Source organism: Pteronotus mesoamericanus, unplaced genomic scaffold (assembly GCF_021234165.1).
Source record: "Pteronotus mesoamericanus isolate MK-2021 breed Mesoamerican mustached bat unplaced genomic scaffold, CSHL_Meso_final contig_438, whole genome shotgun sequence".
NCBI lineage: Eukaryota > Metazoa > Chordata > Mammalia > Chiroptera > Mormoopidae > Pteronotus > Pteronotus mesoamericanus.
Window position 1 is genome coordinate 1,250,313 of NW_026555165.1, and position 21,805 is coordinate 1,272,117.

At 58.4% G+C, this 21,805-nt stretch overlaps 2 protein-coding genes across 2 annotated transcripts; one reads left to right on the plus strand and one right to left on the minus strand.

The window, feature by feature from the left end:
• The first annotated feature begins 290 nt into the window (after nucleotides 1-290).
• MESP2 (mesoderm posterior bHLH transcription factor 2) lies at nucleotides 291-2,037 on the plus strand. Its single transcript, XM_054577592.1, has 2 exons — nucleotides 291-1,127; nucleotides 1,640-2,037. The coding sequence occupies exons 1-2, from the start codon at nucleotides 291-293 to the stop codon at nucleotides 1,907-1,909; spliced, it is 1,107 nt and encodes a 368-aa protein (XP_054433567.1). The 3' UTR covers nucleotides 1,910-2,037.
• Nucleotides 2,038-5,036: 2,999 nt separating this feature from the next.
• ANPEP (alanyl aminopeptidase, membrane) lies at nucleotides 5,037-21,355 on the minus strand. The gene is made up of 21 exons (XM_054577586.1): nucleotides 21,328-21,355; nucleotides 19,767-20,563; nucleotides 19,108-19,250; nucleotides 18,839-18,987; nucleotides 18,329-18,455; nucleotides 18,093-18,247; nucleotides 17,726-17,839; nucleotides 17,479-17,622; nucleotides 17,267-17,332; nucleotides 17,045-17,110; nucleotides 15,375-15,550; nucleotides 15,075-15,154; nucleotides 13,768-13,898; nucleotides 13,622-13,677; nucleotides 12,659-12,809; nucleotides 10,386-10,477; nucleotides 9,809-9,919; nucleotides 9,515-9,682; nucleotides 8,575-8,715; nucleotides 8,121-8,202; nucleotides 5,037-5,561 (listed from the first exon to the last, which is right to left on the minus strand). Exons 2-21 carry the CDS (start codon nucleotides 20,354-20,356, stop codon nucleotides 5,409-5,411), a joined length of 2,895 nt encoding a protein of 964 aa, XP_054433561.1. The 5' UTR covers nucleotides 20,357-20,563; nucleotides 21,328-21,355; the 3' UTR covers nucleotides 5,037-5,408.
• Between the last annotated feature and the right edge of the window lie 450 nt (nucleotides 21,356-21,805).

Below are 21,805 nucleotides of genomic sequence, written 5' to 3' on the forward strand. Positions count from 1 at the left end.
GGTGGGTGGGAACCCGGTGAGAAGCTTAGCAGCTCCATCCAGATGCGAATTGTCCCTCCCACACTTCCCAGGCTGCAGGGGCCTCCATTAGAGCCTCCGAGGAGTCAGAATCCACACCTCCGCAAATGGGCCCGCTTTCCCAGGGCCCCCCCTGCCCAGACCTTCCCTGGGCTCTGTGGGTTTTGACACCTCTCTGTAACCTGGCGGGGGGCCACCTCGCACCTTTGGTCCAGATAAAAGCTCAGGCCCGGAGGTGGCTGGTCCAGCGTCCCGGAGCCCGCGGCCCGGCCATGGCCCAGTCCCCTGCTCTGAGCACCCTCGACCACTGGATCTTACCCCAGGGCTGGGGCTGGGCTGGGCACTCGGACTCCACGTCCCCCGCCTCCTCCTCGGATTCGTCGGGGTCGTGCCCCTGCGACGGTGCCCGCGGCCCCTCGCAGGCCCCTCCCCCGGTCCGCTGCGCCCCTGCCCCAGAGGCCGCCCAGACGGCGCCGGGACGCGCGCGCTCCGGGCCGGCCGTCGGGCAGCGGCAGAGCGCCAGCGAGCGCGAGAAGCTGCGCATGCGCACGCTCGCCCGCGCCCTGCACGAGCTGCGCCGCTTCCTGCCGCCGTCCGTGGCGCCCGCCGGCCAGAGCCTGACCAAGATCGAGACGCTGCGCCTGGCCATCCGCTACATCGGCCACCTGTCGGCCGTGCTGGGCCTCAGCGAGGAGAGCCTGCGGCGCCGGCGCCGGCGACGCGGCGACGCGGTGCTCGCTCGGGGCTGCCCGCTCTGCCCCGACGGCGGCCCCGCGCAGGCACAGCCGCAGGCGCAGGCGCGCGGGTCGGGCCTGGGTTCGACCGCCCCCGCCGCTGGGGCCTGGGGGTCCCCGCCCGCCTGCCCCGGAGCCCCAGCTGCGCCCGAACGTTTGAGAAGCAGGGTCCCCGACGTGGGTCCCTGGGTCTCACCCTCTCACTGCCCCGGGATGCAGCCGCTTCCGCAAGTGTCCCAAGGGAGAGCTCCGGACGCGGCCCTTTGGACGCCGCCCCCAGCGCGTTCCGGAACGCAGACACCCCCAGAGCCGGGGACCCAGGCCACGTCCTGGGCGCTGCTGCCCGCCAACGCGGAGCCTTCTGCAATGTACCAGGTACTGTCCCCAGGCTTCCCGTGGAAACGGACGCGGTGGGTAGGCTCTAGTCTGCAGACGATCCCTTATTTTTTAGATCCTCATGATCTAATCCAACGCCGGTTGGGGGTGGAGAGGGCGCAGACCTCCTTGGGGAAAGTGGGGCCCTGGACAGGTAATGCCCCCACCACCACCTGGAGGTTATCACCCCTGTGGCAGAGGGAGGCGCCCTCAAACTTGCCTCTTCCACCCTGGTCTCTGGAGGTGGCAGGGTCCATGGTCCAGGTGCTCCAGTAAGGGCTGGGAGGAGGGCGGGAGGCCTCGCGGCCCCAGGGTCAGGGGCTTCCTGATCAGTGGGCTTTGAGCTTAGTGACACGTGTTCCTTCAAACTTCAGTCATGCATGAAGCCCATGAAAGAATGACTCATGGCCCATAGAATAGCATATTAATAACCACAATGTATTGAATGTTTACTGTGTCCCCATCACCATTCTTGGCACTGTCTATGAACTGACTGCTCGTCTGTCTTTTAGGGTGTCCCTGTGTCTCCCGAGACCTATCTGTTGCCAGAAACCCCACCGCTCCTGCCGGACCCAGCATGCCAGAGACTCCAGCCTCAGACCCAGTGGGGATACTGGGGCCACGGTACAGAGGTGCTCCCCAGCTCCGAGGACCAGGGACCAGGCCCTGCCTTCCAGTTCGGTGATGAAAACCCTCTCCAGAGCTCAGGCCTGCAGCTCAGTGGCTGCCCTGAATTTTGGCAAGGAGACTTGGAGGGGGGCCACCTGAGCATCTTCTACTAATGGCCTTGCCTGTCCCCTTTTGAGCGAGGAATCAAGCCTGTAGTGTGGGCCCTCCTCATTTAAGACATCAGTGGTTTTCAAGTATCCCTGTAGCCAAGGGTCCCTGTCCCGAGTGATGTCTTTCGTGCAAGCAGTGTTTGAAACAGGTGGTTGGTGGCCTCCCTGGCTGGAGTTGGGGCTGGCAGTGCCTTTCGCTCCTGAACACCCTCCAGGACGGCCAGTGCTCTGAAGAGCACAGCTGCTTGACCACCAAGCTGGCAGCTGGGCCTGATGGGGGGATGAATTCGGGGAGTGGGGTGGGGGGAGGGCAGAAGTTTATATGCTTTGGTTTTGCTTCTTTAAAAAAAAAAAACACAACAAAAATGTGCTTTGGTATGTTTTTCTTCGATCAACTTGAGTTCTTACGGCCCCTGGGAAGGGAAGAATGTTCCCATCCCGTGGGGAACAAGTCTTGCCCCACCACGGTTGGCATGGGCCCTCACTTGGCAGTTTGACTATATCTGTTATGCGGGGTCTCCACCTGGCCTGTTGTGCAAGGGGACCCGGGGGGCTGACACCTGGACCCCTTCGCTTGCCTCACGCCCTATCCTGCTGCTCTTTTCCATTGTGGGTGCATTCCTACCCACCCATAGGCCTCTTTATTACATGCAATTGTTTCCAAAGGTGCGTGTGAGCGGCCCCCAAGGTACTAGGCCAGTGTATTCGTTGGCTTGGGCTGCCCTAACAGAAGACCACAGACTGGGCGGCTAAACATCAGAAATGTGTTTCCTCACAGTTTTGGAGGCTAGAAGTTCAACGTCAAGGTTATCGGTAGGGTTGGTTTCCTTGAGGCCTGCCTCCTTGGCTTGCAGAGGGCCACCTTCTTGCTGTGTTCTCACGTGGCTGCCCCTTGGTCTCCGTGTGTGTGTGTCTGTGCCTGTGTCTTACTCTCCTCTTCCTCTAAGAACACCAGTCAGAGGGGACAAGGGCAGCTCTGTTCTCCCAGGTCCCCTCAAGAGGCGTTCCTCGAGGGGGTGGCAAGGCAGAGGTGAGAGGCTGCCACCACCCCAGCTGGAGTGGCTTCAGATGAGACGCTGCTGGAGTCAGGGGAGCAGGGCCCCGGGGAATGGGACCAATCGTCACCCCTGTCCTCCGCTGAGAGGGAAGGCTTAGCCCTGCCCCCACCCACCCGGTCTGTGGCTGTGTCCCAGGTGGGCTGCTGGGAGCTGCACCTCTCTGCTAAGTGACTGGCAGGGGAGGAGAGAAACTGATTCCAGTGCCCGGGGTGACTGGTCTACCCACACCTTCCTGGGGCTCCCGGTCAGCGTCTCCGAGTCTGGACGCTGGCTAAGTGCCTCATAAAGGCTTTTCAGTGACCCCACAGTGTAGAGGGCACGCTTCCTGAGAAGGCTCCTGGAGGGTGGGGAGGTGCAAGGGCGCGCTGTGCCCGGGCTGCTGCTTGCTGACCCTCAGATCCTGCCTCCCCTGTGGACAGGGGGCGAGCAGGTGGGCCCCCACTCCGTGTGCGACCTTTAAGCACGGTGCTGCAGGCAGGTCTTTGGCTCTGTGTGTCTCTGCCACCACCTGGGAGCTGGTTTCCTCCAGCTACACAGGGCGTCACGAATGCCAGGGTGGTAAGCTGCCAGGTGGCCTGAGCATGTGACGTGTGGCTGTCACAGGCCCTGTCCCCGCTCCAAATGGAGACAGGCTGGCTCCACTCTGGCAAGGGCAGGAAGGGCCAGTCTCCGGTCTCCTCCCAGCTCTGCTGAACTGTGACTTAACCGTCCAGAGCCTGAATTCCCTTATCAGCAAAGCCTAGATGAAGGCTGTCCTTATCTCTTGGGACTGTTGAGAACCAAATGAGACAATGCGCATAAGTCAGGGCAAGGCACAGAGACTAGGATCCTTGCCGACTTCTCCCGGGAGGCCAGGGACTGGAGATGGCAGAGCTGACCCCTCCCCCGGCGGGGACCACCTGAGGGCTCCAGTCCTGTGAAGGTCAAGTGCCAGCCGATGCTGCTGGGGATGCTGCTGGGCACTGGCGACAGGAAGGACTGGCCCAGAGGAGACTTGGGTTGGTGCAGGGACCCTGCCCCGCCCCGGCTGGCCCCGCCCCACCCTTTGAAGTGCGGACACCAGTGGAGAACAGGGGGAGCCTTCCTCCTGAAGGGGAGAGGCAGTGAGGGAAGAGGGCTCGTGGGGCCTCGAAGCCGGAGACAGGAGACAGGACCATGACAATGGCCAGCTCATCTTACATGTCAGGCCAAGAGGCAGTATGTGACTCCTTCCTTCCACACACCAACCCTAGGACCAGGCTTCTTTACTGGGCAGGTGATAGAACCAAAGCCTAGGGCTTGTGGTCACTTGTCTGAGCATCAGTGGCTGGACCGTGACCTGAAGCCACACCTCCGGCCACCCCCCCAGCCCCCCCAACCCCCCGCCCCAGGCCCCAGCTGTCAGAGCCCTGCAGGCCTTGGAGCGGCCCCGCCCTCCCTCCCACCTGGTGCTCAGCCGAGGCCCAGGGGCCCTTCCTACCGCCTAGCTCTGTTGGCCAAGAAATGCCCAGCAAGTCCAAGGAGGGCCATGGAGCCCATGGGTCCCAGGCTGTCCCTTCCCCAAGGTGATCAAAAGGGCACCTGCCTTTTTCAGGATGCTCCTCTACAGATTGATGTCGCCTCCACCCACCAGGGAACCCCAAGAGGCGGCAGGACAGGCCCTCGGCCAGCACGTGGTCACACTCAGCCCCGGACCCAGGGTTTGCTGCCCTCGGTACCAGCCCTGTTCCCTCCGTGTCCCGGGGATGCTGGCTGTGGCACAAGAAGGGGGTACTGTCAGGACCGGCTCCGGCCTGGCGCCAAGCCCAGCTCCCCCCGCTCTGCCCTGTGAGCACCGCGCCCGGTGCCTGCCCTGCACCTCCCACGGTTCTCCAGCACCCAGCGACTCGGGCCCGTCCTGGGAACACGGGTGCAATGAACGTGCAGGCAGACGGCGCACACAGGTGTTCTGCAGGGGGGCCCCAGAGCCCACAGTGCTGCCTGTGCACCCAGCTTCCCTCCAGCCCATCTCCCCAGCTGTTGTGCCAACCCACTCCTGCTCTGGTTTAGTAATGAGTCTGGAAGCTCATTTAGAAATCCTTTATCTACATTTTCTCTTAGAAAAAAATATACAGATCTGGTACCCTGTTGAGTCCCCAGGTTCAGGGTCTTCATGGGAAGGCAAGAGAGGGTGCAGGGCAGCTCCCCAAGGCTGTGCACAGTCCACTGAGGGCTCCTGCTCCTCTGGCCCTAGAGCTGGGCTTCCCTGAGATCAGCCCCAGGGCCCTGGGTGCTATTGGCACGAGGGGCAGGGGCTGGGAGGTGCTTGGACAGTCTGGCCATCAGGAGCTGGGCTGGCCCCACATGCAGAGTGGAGAGATCATGGCCTAGGAATTAGTCGGGGAATGGGGGCCCCGCAGTGGGCCACAGGGACAGATGCCCAGGGTCATCTCACATGCGGGCCAGGTGGCGGCACAGAGCGGAGACTATCGGCTGTTCTCTGTGAACCAGTTGTACACCGCTTCCTTGTTTTCCTTCACCCACTTGATGTTGGCTTTGGTCTTCTCCAGGGCTTGCTCCAGAGCCCGGGTGGCTGAGCCGAAGCCTGTGCCCGAGTTGTTCTCCTTGAACCGCTCCAGCTGCCGGGAAGAGGGAGACTCTCAGCCCAGGCTGGGAAGGGGAGTCCCTTTCCTCTGTCCTCCCGCTCCACGATGTGGCTGGGAACCGGGACCACAGCCTGCTCTCCAGGACAGGAAGGGCCAGTCCTTCCTCGCCCCTCGGGCCAAGTCCTGACCTAGCACAGAGCTCGAAGATGACAGGACCCCCAAGCTTAAAGCTGGCTCCCGGGTGTTATTTAGCCTTCAGTGTGTGGGTCTTCATTGAGCTGACTCTCCGTTTTTAACTGAATTACGATTTCAACCCAATCAAGGGAGGACAGAGGGACAAACTAAACACACACCACAGGAAACAACCAGCCACATTCAAAATGTGCCCATTTCCATACTATAATGCAAATGACCCAGCTGCTTCAACAAATAAATGGTATTTTTTTTTTAAAAAGGAGATTTTACAGATTAAAAGATGTATTAGTACTGGAGGTTGGAATTAGGGCAATTAGACATGAAAGGAAGAAGTAAAACTATATCTACTTGCAGATGACCTGATTTGTATATAGAAAATCCTAAGAAATCTATAAAAAGAAAACTTATGAGTTCAGCAAGTTGCAGGACATGAACAATATGTAAAAATTGACTGTATTTCTACACACTAGCAATGAAAAATCTGAAAATGAAATTAAGAAAAAAGCTTCATTTACAACAGCATAAAAAATAAATTGAGAATAAGTTTGACAAGAGAAGTATATAAGACTGGTATGCTGAAAACTATAAAACATTGTTGAAGGAAATTAAGAAGACCTAAATAAAAGGAAAAGAGACCCAAATAAATGTACATTAATAGACTGGAAGAGCTCATATTATCATGGCAATAGTCCCCAAACTGATCTACAGATTATAATGCAATCCCGATCAAAGTTCCAATGGCCCCTTTTTGCAGAAATTGGCATGCAATCCTAAAATGCATAAAGAAAGTCAAGGGACTCAGAAGAGCCAAACAACCTTGAAAAAGTACAAAGTCGTAGGACTCACATTCCTGACTTCAAAACTTATTATAAAGCTACAGTAATCAAGACAGAACGGCACTGGCGGAAGAATGGACAGACAGATCAATGAAAGAGAACTGAGAGTCAGCTGATTTTCAACAAGGGTGCCAAGACCATTCGATGGGGGAAAGAACAGCCTTTTCAACAAGTGGTGCTGGGACAACTGACGAGCCAGCAAAGGAATGAACTTGGACCCCTACCTCACCCCATATACAAAATGAAGTAAAAACTGACCAACGTCCTAAGTGTAAGACCTCAAACAACACGACACTTAGTGAAAAAACACAGGTGTAAATCTCTGTGACTTCGGGGATTCGGCGATATTTCTCCGCTATGATCCCTAAAGCACAAGCAGCAGCGATGATGACGACGGCGAAAGTAGAAAGTTGGATTTCATCAAAACAACACACTTACGTATCAAAAACTACAGGGACGCGACTGGGGCACGCGAGGCGGGTAAAAGGGGACTCAATGGTAATGGGGGAAAAACTACAGTAAAGATTTAACTAAAACTGAAAAGGAAGAAAAAAGACACTACTGGCGGAGGCTGGGCAGCTCAGATGGTTAGAGCATCGTCCCAATACAACCAAGGCTGCAGGTTCGATCCCTGCTCGGGGCGCATACAGGAAGCAACCAATGAGTGCATCGATGAGTGGAACAACAAATCCATGTTTCAAAGGAGTGACACAGGCTCCAACATGGATGGACCTTGAGAACATCATGCTAAGTAAAAGAAGCCAGACCCAGAAGGCCACGTTGTATGAGTTCTTTCTGTGAGATATCCAACACAGGCAAAAGGATGGAGACAGACAGGAGGCCATGGTTGCCTGGGGCTGGGAAACAGGCAATGGGGAGGGACTCTTGGTTGGTGCAGGGTTTCTTTTGGGTGTCATAAAAATGTCCTAGAATTAGATGGTGGTAATGGTTGCGTATCTTGTAAATATACTAAAACCACTTAAAATAGTGGTTTTTAGGATACATAAACTGTATCTCACATTTCAAAAAAGAAATCAACCTAAATCAATGAGTTAACTTTGGCTTCCAATGCAAACATAGCGTATCAATGGCAAAAGGAATTTAAAAAAAAAAAAAGAGAGAATCTGAAAAGAGGCTTGGTATAAGATAATTATTAATTTTCTTAAGTATGCTAATGACAGTGCAATTATGTTTTAAAAATTCCTTTGTTTTAGATATGACTAAAGTAATTACAGCTGAAATTACATGTTATCAGTGGTTTGCTTGAAAATTAGAAACCCCCAGAAAGTATCGGGAAGATGTTGGTAACTGTTCAGTCTGAGTAATGGGTACATGAAGGTTCATAATGTTACTCTCTTTCCTTTTTGCCTGTACAAAGATGCCAAGGTGAACTCTCCTGATTGAACTGTCACCACTTAAAAAGTGTGGGCACCCAGCTTCCTCTGTTCATGGGGGAGGCCTGACCACAAGGAGCCCAGTTCCCTGCGACCACACTCAGTGGGGACTGAAAGGCGGACACCTCCCTTAGGCTGGGGTGACCCCGGAGCCCAGGGCTTCTTACCTCCTGCAGCTCTTCCTGGGTAGAGAATCGCCGAGTGATGGCCAGGATGAGGTTGGAGAAGGAGAAGGAGCCACCACCGTAACTGTAGGGCAGGGAGAGAGAGAACTGTGAGCGGGGGAGGCACTAACACTCCAGTGTGTGGCGGGCGATGCTCCCTCCTCACAGCTGCCCTGTGATGGCTCCATCTTGTAGATGAGATCAAAGGACACACCCACGGAGACTCAAGCACAGGTGTCACTGCCGTGTCCTTGCTCCCCTCTCTCCAGAGATCATTCCCACAGTCAGACTTTTTCTTTCCTCCAAGCGGGGGAAAAAGGAGGGCCCATCCCCCACCTGGTCTTTCGGTCCCTGCCCACTCCTACGCAGGTCCCACCCCGCCGCTCCCAAGGCGGCGGTGCTCCGGGCCCAGGGACCACCCTCAGGGCAGCCCAGACCACGCCCTCAGAGGACTCACTCTTCAAAGAGCTTGTTCCAGTTGGCCTGGACGAAATTCCAAGCCAGAGACTGCCCCATGACGTTGCTGGCAATGCTGCTGATGGTGGAGGTGGCATCCTGCTTCCGGATGAGGTTAGGGTCCAGGGTGCGACTCAGGTACCTGCAGGAGCATGACGCTGCGTGGGCGACCACTTCAAGGGCTGCAGCTCCATGATTCGACAGAGGACCCCGCCCCCCCCCCCCCCCCGGCCCCGGCAGAGGGCCCACCCCCCTCCCAAGCCCTCCTGACTCTTTGACAGCCCTGGGCATGCGGGGGCTCAAGACGCCTTGGTCTCCCCTCCCTCTTGTAAATGAGACACTCAATGCCCCAAGCAGGGTCACGGGCTAGGCCACATGTCGTGCCTGAGGTAGACCTGGCGTGTGACAAACATCTGATGGTCAAGGAAGAAAGGAAGGAGTACTGGTGCCACAAGCCTGCCACCAGGTAGGGCAGTCACTCCTGTCTGTGACCCTGAGGGTGGCCTTTTTTTGCTGGGGTCCAGGAGATGGCATCTGAGGCACCCAGTGGGAGCCAGGGGCCCTCATCAAGGGCTTGGGGGATGCTCAGCTGGACCTCCAGAAGGACTGAGTCCCACAGGGCCGCAGCCCTTCACAGAGAGGGAAACTGAGGCGTTGTCATGTAAAGACTGAGAGGCCACAGCAGGGCAAAGCACAGGGCATGAGCCCAGATCTCAGTTTGTATCTGGTATCTGGGCTCTATCACTCATTGAAGCTGCCAGACCTTGGGCAAGGTGCTTGGCTTCTCCGAGCCTTGGTGCCCTCGTCTATGAAATGGGAGCACCCTGCTCCGCTGCTTGGCTTTGCGGGAAGCCCCTGAACAAGAGTGTGGAGGCGCCTGTGAGGTGTCCTGGTCCTCCGTGGGGAGGGCAACCCATCCAGCTCCGCCGGCCGGTCCTCACCTGGCCAGGATCCAGGACTTCTTGCTGCAGGCCAGGGCCGCTCGGAGCTTGTCAGCTTCGTTCACTAGTGTGGCGTTCCGGAATTGTTCCCAGGCGAAGTCCCACTCCTTCTCGCCACCCTGGGCGATAGCGTTGCAGTAGACGGTGGACCGCAGGTTGGGGTGGATCCTGGCATGGGGTGGGCAAGAGTCAGCAGTAGAGTGGCAGCAGGGAGGGTGGGAGCAGGGCCCAGTGAGGACCGGGCTGCGGGCCTGCGGGATGAGGGAAGACCGGGGAGGAGCTGGGGACACTCACGGGTTATTGTTGGGGGTCTTCATCCACTGGGCGAAAAGGTTCGACACCATGACCTGGCATGCGTCAAGCCCACTGGAGCAGGCGGTGCTGATGGCGTTGACCTCATTGTACCTGCCCCGGGACGACACCTGGTCAGCGGCCTGGCCCAGACCCCAGCCCAGACTCTCCACCTGACCCGTGACTCCTGCTTTAAAAAGCAGGGTGAGGTGCTGAGGCTGCAGCCCACCCCATCCTCCGGGTCCCCCTTTGCTCTGTGCCTTTGACAGCTGGGGGCGCCACAGGGCCGGGCACAGGGTCCAGCCCCAGCTCCCACACCCAGAATTTCAATGGCCAAGTTGGGGAGGGGACCTCAGCGCTGTGGTTTGGTCCTTTGAGCAAAGAGGCCAGATGGGCCCACAGCCCAGAGACTCCGGCAGGGCCTCCCGCTCCCAGGCGGGCCACTCCCTGCCTCGTGGTCCTAGTCTGGCCAGGAGCTGGGGGGCCAGAGAGGGACACTGGGCAGGTGTCGCTCGCAACTGCCAAGGTCAGGGTGGCTGGGCCCCCCGTGACCTCCAGACACAGAAGAGGTCATACTCACTGGTCCATCAGGTTGTCTGGGCGCACAGTCCAGTTCTTGGTGACATTTTCAAAATGAGTGAAGAGGGGCGTGACCTGCTTCTTCAGGTAATTCTGAGGAAGGGAAAACATGAATAGCTTCCAAGGAGAGACTTGAGCCTGACCTGCCTGGAGCCCCAAGGAGCCCGTGAGGCGGATGGGCAGGTGTCACAAGGGCTCATGGCTACAGAGGCTCAGACGGTGCTTGGAAGGGCCCGCACCAGCCCCGGTTTTAACAGCCGATGTCAGGTTCCCCTTCCTCAAAGGCTCAGCAGTGCTAACACTGAGTGTCGCCGTTTCTTAAAGCGCAGTTCCTGCATTGGTGTGTTCCCTCCCCCTTTTTCTCTTTCCTACTAAGGTATCGAGAAGTCTGCACACTGCACTTCCTACCTGGCATTGTGCTATAAGCCCCACCCCACACTATTGGAATCCTTGGCAGGCCCTGACTGGGCAGCTCCGTTGGTTAGAGCAGCCTCCCCAATAGGCCAAGGTGGCGGGTTTGATCTCTGGTCAGGCAACGAATGCGTAAATAAGTGGAAAAACAAACTGATGTTTTTCTTTTTTCTTTTCTTTCTCTCTCCCCGCTCCCTCCCTCTCTCTCGCTCTCATATCAATAAACTTTTTAAAAAGCATTAAAAAGTTTTAAACATTTTTGAAAATTAAAAAGAAAACTTTGGAAAAGCCTGGGATGAATATCCTGTACGAGTTCAGAGAGGACATTGCACAGGATGCTTGGGGCCAGAACAGCCCTCGAAGTTGGCAGATATGACAGACGAAGTGAACGCAACCTAAGAGGCAAGTACAGGGCAGGTCCCAGGAGGCAGAACAAAAAGCCAACAAGCTAGAAAACAGAAGAGGAAGAACACAGGAGGACCAATCCCCGCCTCCCCTCCCCCCCCCCAAAAAAAAGGAGAGGAAGAAAGTTTAAAGGAGCAATGCAAAAATGTCCAGACTGAAAGGGCAGAAGGATGAGAAAGGGCCACCAGGATTGAAGAGCCTGTGTGCTTCCAGAAGGGGAAATGGGCCACTTTCAAAGAACCGGAAAAAGGACAGGTTCTGGGTTTCTCAGGAGAAAGGAAATGTCAGCACAGCAAGATCAGACATTTCTGAGGAGTAATTTCCAACATGGAAACCCTACACCCAGGCGCGCTCTCACTCCAGTGTGAAGGTGGGATAAAGGCATCTCAGACAAGCTACCCCAGAACTTCCACCTCTCATGAACCCTTTCTCAAAACTCCTGGAAGATGAGCTCCCCATGTCCCATCCCGCAGCCCCATGAGACAGAAAACTCAGGGCTCAGAGACCAGGGGTGCCCCAGGGGACTGGAGCAAAGCTGCTGCATTATCTGATGCATTTACAGACGACAGAGAAAAAGAAAACACACTCATCACGCTCTGTGTGGCTCAGCAGACAACGCTGTGGGCGTAACCGCCACAAAGTGAATGCGATACACTGAGTTGACCCAATATTGTGACTGAACCACATTAAGAAGATGAGGTGAATCCAAGGTAGGCAGGTTAATGAGCTAGGATGAGTGAAAACCTCATTTACCGTAATACCTCATTTACCATCATAGGAATTTAATAATGTGAACAATGTTAAATAGAAAAATGATCCCTTCCAGTATGATGCAATGGCTACATAATATTCCATCAAATGGATATCCCATTAACTAACTCCGACAGTTGGACACCTATGTGTTTCTGTTTTCTTGTCTTTCATTAACCATCACACATCCTTGTACATCCAGCTTTTCCTTCTGGACTCCCTGGTGGGAGTCTGAGCGGCCCCTGCTTTAGAGCCACGAACACCTGCATCTCCCTCGCCTCTGCCCCATGGGTGGGCGGGCGGGCTAGACAGGGACCGGGCTGCTCACCTCACAGCGGGGATCACTCGGGCGGCAGAGGGTTACCTGAGGCCACACACCTGCTAAAGGACAGGCATCCCGCCCCCCCAGCGCAGCGGCTCTCTCTGAAAGGGCTGACTTCCGAAGCGGCACACCCTGTTGGAAGCCTGGGTGCTCCCCTTGCCCTTCGCAGCCCGCCCAGCTCCTCAGTCTCCGCTGCTCTCCCCCACCTCCTCCACCATTCCTGCTGGTCTCACCGCCCTGCCCAGCCCGTGCCCACAGAGGGCCCGCGCGGTGTCAGCCTGGGGGGGCTCACCGCCACAGGCAGTATCCCCATAAACCTCCTAATGGCGCCGCGTCGGGCACTGGGCAGGCTGGCCCTGTCCCCTGCCAGCCACGCCCCTCCGCACCTGCATGGAGGCATACTCGGCCTCGGAGCGGTCCAACATGTACTTGAAGTAGCTCAGGCTGCTCAGGGCGGCCTCCCAGGGCAGGTATTCTTTCTCGTTGATCAGGAAGAGGGTGTTGTTCAGCGCCAGGGTAACAGGGACCATGTGGGCACTGGAGGACAAACAGAGGGGCTGAAGTAAGCACCCCACCCAGTCCTCTCTGGGAACCCCAGCCCCTCTTGAGGCCTGAGGTCCCAGAGCCCCAACTGGGCCAGCTTCAGTGTTCACGGGGGCGGGGGACCTAGGCACAGGGTAGTCCCGCAAACAAGGCCAGCCCAGGCCCAGCCCTCACCCACTGCCAACCACAACCCCTTGCTTCCTACCCCCATTTTACAGATGAGAAAACTGAGGCTCAGAGAAGTAAAGTGACTTAACTAAGGCCACAGAGCTCACAGAGACAGAGCTTAGATTCGAAAGGACAGAAAGCCTGTGTTCTCTCCTCAGCCGCTGCTTCTCTGATTCACACGGCCCTCTGGGTCTTTCTCCCTCCCCCTCCTCAGGCTGTCCGTGCACACTGGGTTCGTCAACGTCCGCATCTATGGGTGGCATCTGTTAATCCAGGCTGAACGCGCCTGTGCTGTCCTTCCCAGGTATTTTTTAGCACCTAGCACAGCAACTTGGCCCACAGCTCTCAGGAATAGCTTGGTGCTGTGCAGGGCAGTGTGACTGTGGGGCTGGACGGGCCTGAGTCTGGCTGCCCACAGCCCAGTCCTGCGGCCTCAGGCAAGGCACTCAGACTCTGAGCCTCGGGTTCCTCATCTGGGAAATGGGGCCCCAGGGAGGGGTGCACGGGGCGCAGGGAGCCTGCTGCCCTGGGCCTGGCTCACGGTGAGGGCAGCGACTTCCCACTATGGAGAGACCCACTTGCTCAAGTCACCAGGCCTCCCTGGCAGAGCCGCTCTGGGCCTGAGGAACAATGCTTACCTGGCCAGGTCGAAGGCATCGTGGATGACCTGTGCCCGATTGATGACAGGGATGACCTAGAAGGGGCGACAGAGGGTGTGACCTCAGGGTGTGACCTCGGGCTGGGGCCTGGGGCAGTGGACAGGGTTGGGGGAGCAGACACCCACCGACAGGTTATTCCGCAGCTGACCCTGAATCTTCCTCCAGTTGTCTTCATCGTAGTTCACCTGGTAATAGCCCGTCACGTTGATGTTCAGCAGGACCCATTCATCGGCTCTGGTTTTGAACAGTTCCTCGGCTGTGCGGAGAGACCGGAGCTGGGGTGGGGCTGCTCAAAAGGCCCTAGGCTGACCCTTGACCTTCCTCTTTCCAGGCCGGAGCGGCACCACAGCAGCCCGGTGGCAGCTGGCCCGCAGGGCTCTGGGGCAGCACCGCGGAGGGAGGGGAAGGGGCTTCGTGCAGGCTGCCTTGCCCGGCTCTGCCTCTGGTCGGCCAGTGACTCAGCCAGGCCACGCGCCATGTCCGAGCCTCAGTGCCTGCCCTGCCTCCCACGGGCCGCGTGTGCCCAGGCCAGTGCCAGCTACCTGGACATCTCTGTTCTCACACGTCCGGTCCACGCAGACTCCCCTCCAGTCAGCCCCCCGGCGCTGCCCATCGCTTCCATGGGGCTTGGCATCCCTCCTCCCTGCTCTCCTTCACCCTGCCATCCCTTCTCCTGGCAGCCAGAGGGTGCCCTTCCACACCTGCAGCCAGACCCAATCATTTGCCACTTCCCACCTGCCCTAGCTCCTCCTGGCCTGAGGACATGGTGACTCCTGCATCCTGCGTTCTCTGCTGCCTCTGTGTCTTGCACTTGCTATTTCCTCTGCCTGCAATGCTTTTCTCTGCCACCGTCAGCCTAGCTAATGGCTGTTTTTCCTCCAAGACCCAGGCCACCTCCTCCAGGAAATCTCCCCTGAGCTCTCCAGGAAGTTGAATCCCCTTACTCCCAGAGCTCCTGGCCCTTGTGCCCACACAGCCCGGAGGCCATGCATGCCTCTGTTATAGCACTCAGAACAAAGAGCTCTGGACAGTTATCACTGCTTGTCTTCCTTCCCTTTGTCGGCAGCTTTGGCCTAGGCAGAGGACAACTTGCCTTGACCTTGGTTTCCCCTGTGCCTGGCAGAGTGGGGCCGCACACACCACATGCCGGGCATTGTTTAAAACATTTCGCATGGATTGTCTCCTTCAATCCTCAAAGAATTCAATGGGGAAGATATTGTTCTTGGCCCCATTTTACAGATGGAAAAATCGGACCAAACAGGGATGGTAACTTGCCCAGGGCCACGCCACTGGGTGGCAGGAGCAGAGATGACAACCAAAGAAGTCAGCTCCACATGGGGAGTAAACTGAGGCTGCCATAACCCCCGGCACAGGGGCCAGGCACTGGGTGCTTGGGGTGGGGCTGCTGTCCGCGAGGGCGACGCCAAATTACTTTTTGTGGCTTCCTCCAGCCAGTAGTCCTTCTGCACGGCACCGTGTTTCATAGATGAGATGTGAACGATCCACTGGTAGCTGCAACAAGAGACCCGAGGTCGGGGGTGAGAGAGGGCAGGTCGTGGCGACTGCCAGCGAAGAGCGGCCCCGCCTGGGCTCCCGCTTCCTGCCGCCAGGCACCTCCATCTTCCCGGCCCGAGAGGGAGGGCCTGCCTACAGCCACTGGGGCTGGGACCGCAGCAGGCCCGGCCCTCAGGACCCTCCCTGGGACGCCTGCCCTGGGACCCCATGTGCTCACTTGAACTGTGAGGGGGGGGCAGCTCCGGTGTCGGAGCCCAGAAGGAAGTGCTTCTGGGTGATGCTCCCTGTCTTGGTGTCCACGGTGATGACGGGGAAGCCCATCTGCAGGATCCAGCGGTCCATGATGGTGCTCACACTTTTGGGCAGCGTGACGGATGTCTGGTTGTCCACAGCCTGGAAGAGGAAAAGCCAGTGTCACGGTCCGGGGGAGGGGGGAAGAGCCGCGAGCACCCACGTGGGGGCCTGGGCACGGGCTCAAAGTGGTTGTTTACTGTGCTCATAGGTCTTTTTGATTCTTTTTCCATGCACATGCATTGCTTTTCCTTTTCTTTTTTTAAAGATTTTATTTATTTTAGAGAGGGGGAAGAAAGGGAGAAAGAGAGGGAAAGAAACATCGATGTGTGAGGCAAACATCGATTGGTTGCCTCTCGCACGTCCCCAGCTGGGAACCCAGCCCACAACCCAGGCCTGTGCCCTGACTGGGAATCGAACCGGTGACCTTTTGGTTCATGGGCCGGCGCTCAACCCCCTGAGCCCCACTGGCCAGGGCTGCATTGCTTTTGTAGTAACAATAAAAGTCCAACGCCTGCTAACAACTGAGAAAACACCAACAAAATCAGGGCAAGAACGCAGGCAGAAGAGCATGTCAGGGGGTACAGGCTGAGAAGGGGGAGCTCTGGGGGGCTGCAGAAAGAGGGGGCTCAGAGGGAGCAGGGGCAGGAGGGAGGGATGGAGTTGGAGGGGCTTCGGGCATGGAGGAGGGCTCAGCTTTGCAGGACAGGAGGGAAACTGAGGAAGGGCAAGGTAGACAGTGGAAGTCGGTGGGGGAGGACTGAGGAAATGGGAAGGAGCGGGAGGTGGACCGGGCTCATGGCCGATGAAACTTGGGCTGGAGGTTGGCCGAGGGGACACTGGAGCCCCGCTGTGATCTGTGACAGCCCTGGGTCTCCCCTCTCTGGTCAGACCGGCCTTGGAGCCTGGGCAACTGGGGGCTGGAGGGACGGGGGCAACAGTGGGGGGGCAGCCGGGGGCGGGGAGCCTGGGACACGGGGCTCTGGAAGGGTCAGTCCAGGAGGGCTGAGGAGGGGGACATGCGGGAGGACAGAGGGCGGGCAGGCTCCAGCCTAGGAGGGGCAGGAGGGGCAGGAGGGGCAGAGGGTCTGCCCCACAGACAGGGGGTGCTCGGGGTCTGAGCTGACAGGAATGCAAGGTGGGGCCAGTTGGGAGGGTCCCAGTTTGTGCTAAGGGTACTGGGGTGGTGCAAAGTTGTGCCTGGGAGGGGCCGGGAGGGCACAGGGCACCCAGGACTGCTGAGTAGGTTGAATGAATGGCTCCAAAGTTCCCGGCCCGAGAGGGCTTGGGCGTGGGCACCGTTAGGGCCTGTCTCCTCAGCACTTAGGAGAGGGGACTCCTGGGCCCCCATCACGGTGCTCCGTACCGGGGAGGCAGGCAGCCTGCTGGGGTCTTGACCTGCGATTTCTCCAACCACCTCCTTCAAGGGGCCACCCTAGTACCCATTTTGCACATGACCAAGCACGGCTCCACAGGACCTGCCTGGGTGAGCAAGTGGTGGTGCCGGGCACATTCCCTTCCACAGGTGCCACCGCCAGCGACTGTTAGCATCTCAGGCCCCCCACAGAATGGCTCGGAGGGCTGGCTGTTACCCACCTTTTGCAGGTGCAACCACAGGTCCTGGTAGGTGGCACTTTTATAGGCAAAGGCATGGAGATAGGACTGTGGAAACAAGGGCCATGGTAAGGGCAGAGCTGGTGTCCCAGGCTCTGCCACCCAACCTCTGTGGTGGGCTGGGCTTGGGGACAAGGGTCAGGGGCCGGAGAAAACCACCGCCAGCCCCACCACTGCCGCCGCCAGTGGGCCACGCGCACTCACCGCCAGGCCCTTCTTGAACAGGTCCTCAGTCAGGAAGCTGGAGAGCATCCTGAGGACAGAGGCTCCCTGGGGGATGGACAGGGGCTCAGGAAGCTGCGCTCAGCCGGCAGGACCCTGTGACCCCAGCGGGCCAGGACAGGGCTCCCGGCCTGTGGGCCGAGTCCCCTCCTCCCTCCCGGTGTCCCCACGGTCTCCGCAGGCTGGGGCAGCACCTTGCTATAGGAGATGGAGTCGAACATCTCACTGATCTGGGCCGGCGTGTTGACCTCCTGGGCGGGGGTGGTCAGCGGGTGGGAGGAGGTCAGGGCATCCACGGCCATCACACGGTACAGCTCGTTCTGCACTATGAGGTCTTTCTGCAAATCCCCGATGGCCGTTAGCACGCTGTCCCGGGAGCGGTGACCCAGGTCTTCCCTGCCCCCCCCGACACCCCCCAAGGCCCCTGAAGAGCAGGCTCACCAGGTTCCACGTGGGCTCCGCGTGGTCCGCACCCAGGTACTCCACATAGGAGGCGAAGCCCTCGTTCAGCCACAGGTCGTTCCACCAGGCCACGGTCACCAGGTTCCCAAACCACTGTGGGGGAGGGGCGTCAGCCCAGCAAGCCCCTCCGGCCCTGCGGCCACCAACAGTGCCCAGAGCAACCTTTCGGGAGCACCATCACGTGCCAGGCCTGGGCTGGCGACTCTTGTGACACCATTGTGACAATCCCCCCCCGCCCCGCCACTACCCTTCCCCCTCCTCAGCTGCCAGGGCAGAGCCAGAGCCCGTTCCATCGCCTCCCCAAGCCCCCTATTTCCTTCTCCGCGCTCCCCGGGCCGAGGGGTACCTGGTGGGCCAGCTCATGAGCGATCACAGTGACCACCCGCTCCTTGTTGCTGCTGGAGGAGAACTGGGGGTCAAACAGCAGGGAGTTCTCCCGGTAGGTCACCAGCCCCCAGTTCTCCATGGCACCGGCGTTGAAGTCAGGCAAGCCGATCTGGTCTGGGGAGGCCAGGTGGTTGGCAGGATGGCCTCTGGGCATGGAGCCCCCCCTAACGTGAGGCCCCTGAAACCTTCACTCACCAGATTTTTCAAGGGGGTAGGGTGTGTCGTAATGACTGGCGAAGAACTTCAGGATGCGGCCGGTCACATTCAGGGCGTAATCGCTGTGCCCGGCTGCGGTTGCGCTGGGCCGGGCCCAGATCCGGATCTGCAAAGAGGGTGGGGGTGATGAAGGCCCCTCCTGGGCCCCAGTGCCTGGACGAGGTTAAACGGGCAGGCCTGGCCAGCAGAAGAGAGAACAGGGGTTTCTGAGAGGCTGGGAGTCCCAGTGAGGAGCCTTTGGGAAATAGCAGACGACAGTCCTACCCGCTGTCTGTCTGCCTGGCACCCACTGGCTGGGAACGCCATTCATTAAGAGGAGCCCATTTTTCAGATGCAGAGACTGAGGGTCAGAGAACTTGCCTCAGGTGACTCAGGTGGGGTTCAAACAGTGACCTAACAGCTCAGGGGCCAGGACAGACGTGAAGATAAACAGGAAGATCCCTCAGGTGTGACCAATCGTGCATAGGACAGGCGGGCCAAGTTTCGTACCAGGACATTGTTGGGTGCCATCAGCTCCTCGCGCTCCACAGACGTGAACTCGCTGACGATGTAGGCCAGCAGGTATGTGGACATGACAGGGGTCGTGTGGAACTCAGTTTTACTCCAGGTGCGGTCATCCGGAAGTGGGGTGCTGGGTCCTGGGCACGACACATTCAGGCACATGGGCATGCACTCTCTCCCTGCCCTGGACCCCAGCCCTGGGCACCTTGGGGCGCTGGCTTCCCAAGGCTGTGTGGCCCCAGGACAGACCCACTCACCTTTGGGCAGCATGTTGGACAGGGCTACGAGGTTACTGGGGTGGATGAGGGTGATGTTAAACCGGGCCTTCATGGCCGGCTCATCAAAGCACGGGAAGGACTTCCGGGCATCTGCAGACTGCATCTGGGTCGTAGCCAGCACCCTGTCCAGACCAGAGTGTTAGAGAGTTTGCCAGCAGAATGCCTATACCCAAGGGTGGGGGGAGGCTTTAGGGTGTTGCTGGGTTTGCAGGGGAAGGGGTGCACAGAAGCTGGTCCGGCCTAATCCCTGCCCTCCCTGCCTCACTCAGACAGCGTCTGGGCCCTGACAGGCCAGCTGACTGGGAGATCAGAGCTCCTTCTGGACTCCGGGTCCAAGTCCTGGCAGGCTCCATCCCTGTGCGTGCAAGGAGACCAAACCTCTCTCCTTTGAGCCTCAGTTTTCCTGTCTAAACAAGGGGCACTTCCATCACTTGTGATTGACTGCCTTGTAGTAGGGGAGGGAGGCCTTCCAGGAAAGGGTTTGCTGTCTTGGTGGCTGCTCCCCGTGAGCTGCAGATGATACCACAGGCCAGCCAAGGGCTCTGGAAGGTTCAAGCCCTTCCATGGCCCCCAGACTCCAGCTCTGCCTCGGCACCAAGGACCTGCCCCCACCCTGGGCGGACCCAGCTCCAACTCACTTTTTGTTGGTGCCATCCATGTACTCGCTGCGGTAGAAGCCAGCCAGGTCATCAGCCAGTTCGCCCTGGAACTTACTGTCCATCTCGTACAGGCTGTCCTTCTGCAGCTGGCCCTTCAGGTGTACCACCAGGTACTCGGTGGCCTCTACCAGCTCGGTCCTGTCGATGACAGGGACCGGGGTATTCCCCACACCCCGCAGGGACACCATGTGGTTCTCTGGGGTCTTAGTGTAGTTGAGCTTCTTGCTGTGGATGATGATGACATCAGTGGGCTCCTTGCACATGAAGCGGACAGTGCTCTGGCCCTCGAAGATGTACAGACCGTCCTTGTTGAGGGTGAGGTAGGGCCTGAGTGTCACCTGGTAGGACTCGGGCTCCAGCGACTGGGGGAGGCGGTATCGGTTCCATGGCTTGCTCGGGTCCAACGTGGGGGCCACAGTGGTGGAGGGGCTTGTGGGGGTCTGGGCAGAGTTCTTGTTCTTCTCCTGGGAGTACACCACAGACAGGGCAATGATGGTGCTCACGGCCCCCAGGCCCAGGATGATGCCCAGGATGCCTAGGGGCTTGGAAATGTAGAAGCCCTGGGCCATGGCGAGGGTGGGCACGGGCTCGGGAGGCTCCGGGCAGGCAGGGGACAGGGCAGCCTGGGGCCAGGCTTATATTCTGGAGGGGAGGAGCCCCACAGCCTGCAGACTGGGCAAAAATTAACCAGGGCTTAGACAGGCAAAGGTCACTGCGCTGGGCAGGGACGCGCTCCCTCCAGGCTCCCAAGAGGAGATCCAGGAACAGTGCACCTGCTGGAAGAAGACGGTGTCTGGTTATGTGCTGCTGGTGGCCGGAGCCACCCGCCCACCCCACCCCACCCCGCCCCGCCTGAGGGCTGGAGGGTCTGGGGGCCCAGGTGGCACGATCTGTGTGCAAGCTGAGATGGCGGGGACAGAGGCAGGAGGGGCCAGGTTAGGACAGTGAGGGAAGGACTTCCCAGGAGCAAGAGGTGGGAGAGCAGAGAGGGGAAGAGCTGGTTTCTGGGTCTCAAACACACAGGGTCTCCCCTGTGGCCGGGACCTGGAGGGCGGCCCAGGCTCCTCAGGGACTTGCTGCCAGCCTCCCCGACATTCCTCCAGAGCAAGCAGGGCTCCCAGGTGCCCCCTACCCTTTCCCTTTGTCCTTGATTATCAGCTCACTGAGCACAATGAAATCAGCTGTTTTCCCTTTTTAAGAGAGGAAGCTGATGGAGGCTTAACCTCCTGACCAGCCGTGACCTTGGGTAGATAGGCAGCTTTCTCTCTCTGAGACCTCCTTCCTCATAATGATAGCGTTTACCTCTCTTGTTTAGCAGAATCTAAAAATCATCCCTTCCTTTCTTCCTCAGAGTTTACCCACTGCCTCTTTTCCTATCCTTGGTAGGAATGAAGATACTACGTATCATACTCAATAAAATAGGTTCTTAAGGGACAACGTGTTCGTTATGACCCTTCGGAGCCACCAGCCCGGTTTCTCAGACCTTGACACCAGCTGACCCTCCCGGCCACACCTCCCGACCGCACCCCCCCCATCTCACCATGTCCTTGTCAAAGCCACTCTCATTGGCTGTTTGGGCACTGCAGGACCCTCATGAACTCCCCGCTTCCACGTGGACCCCCTCAAAGCTCTTCACTACACAACTTGGACCATTATTTCCTGCCACTGCTTAAAGCCTTCTGTTTGGTCTTGGAATCCAGGCCAGGTCCTCTAAAGGGACACACAAGTCCAGGTGCTACCAGCCCACCCATTGCCCAGCCTCCTCTCACCGCATTCCCCCGTCCTGGTCCTCCAGCCCCTCTGGCCTTCACCCAGCGCCCTCGCCACAGGACCCTTGCACACGCTGTGCCCTCTGCCTGGGCCATCACTCCCTCCTTACCCGGGTTAATTCCTACTCACCCTCTGAGTCTTTCTCAGAGAAGATACCTGACCTCCTGGACCAGGTCAAGCCCCTGTTAGCTCCGTCGGCACCACAAACCTCTTCCACAAAGCCCTGTAACTCAGTGAATTTTCCATTC

Bases quoted from the DNA above. Each gene is read 5' to 3' on its own strand.
- MESP2 (XM_054577592.1), top strand. From the start codon at position 291: ATGGCCCAGTCCCCTGCTCTGAGCACCCTCGACCACTGGATCTTACCC. The intron at 1,128-1,639 runs GTACTGTCCCCA...TCTGTCTTTTAG, and splicing joins AGCCTTCTGCAATGTACCAG to GGTGTCCCTGTGTCTCCCGA.
- ANPEP (XM_054577586.1), bottom strand. From the start codon at position 20,356: ATGGCCCAGGGCTTCTACATTTCCAAGCCCCTAGGCATCCTGGGCATC. The intron at 18,248-18,328 runs GTGAGTGAAGGT...TGGCCTCCCCAG, and splicing joins CTACCCCCTTGAAAAATCTG to ACCAGATCGGCTTGCCTGAC. The intron at 9,920-10,385 runs GTGAGTATGACC...GTCCCGGGGCAG, and splicing joins CCAGACAACCTGATGGACCA to GTACAATGAGGTCAACGCCA.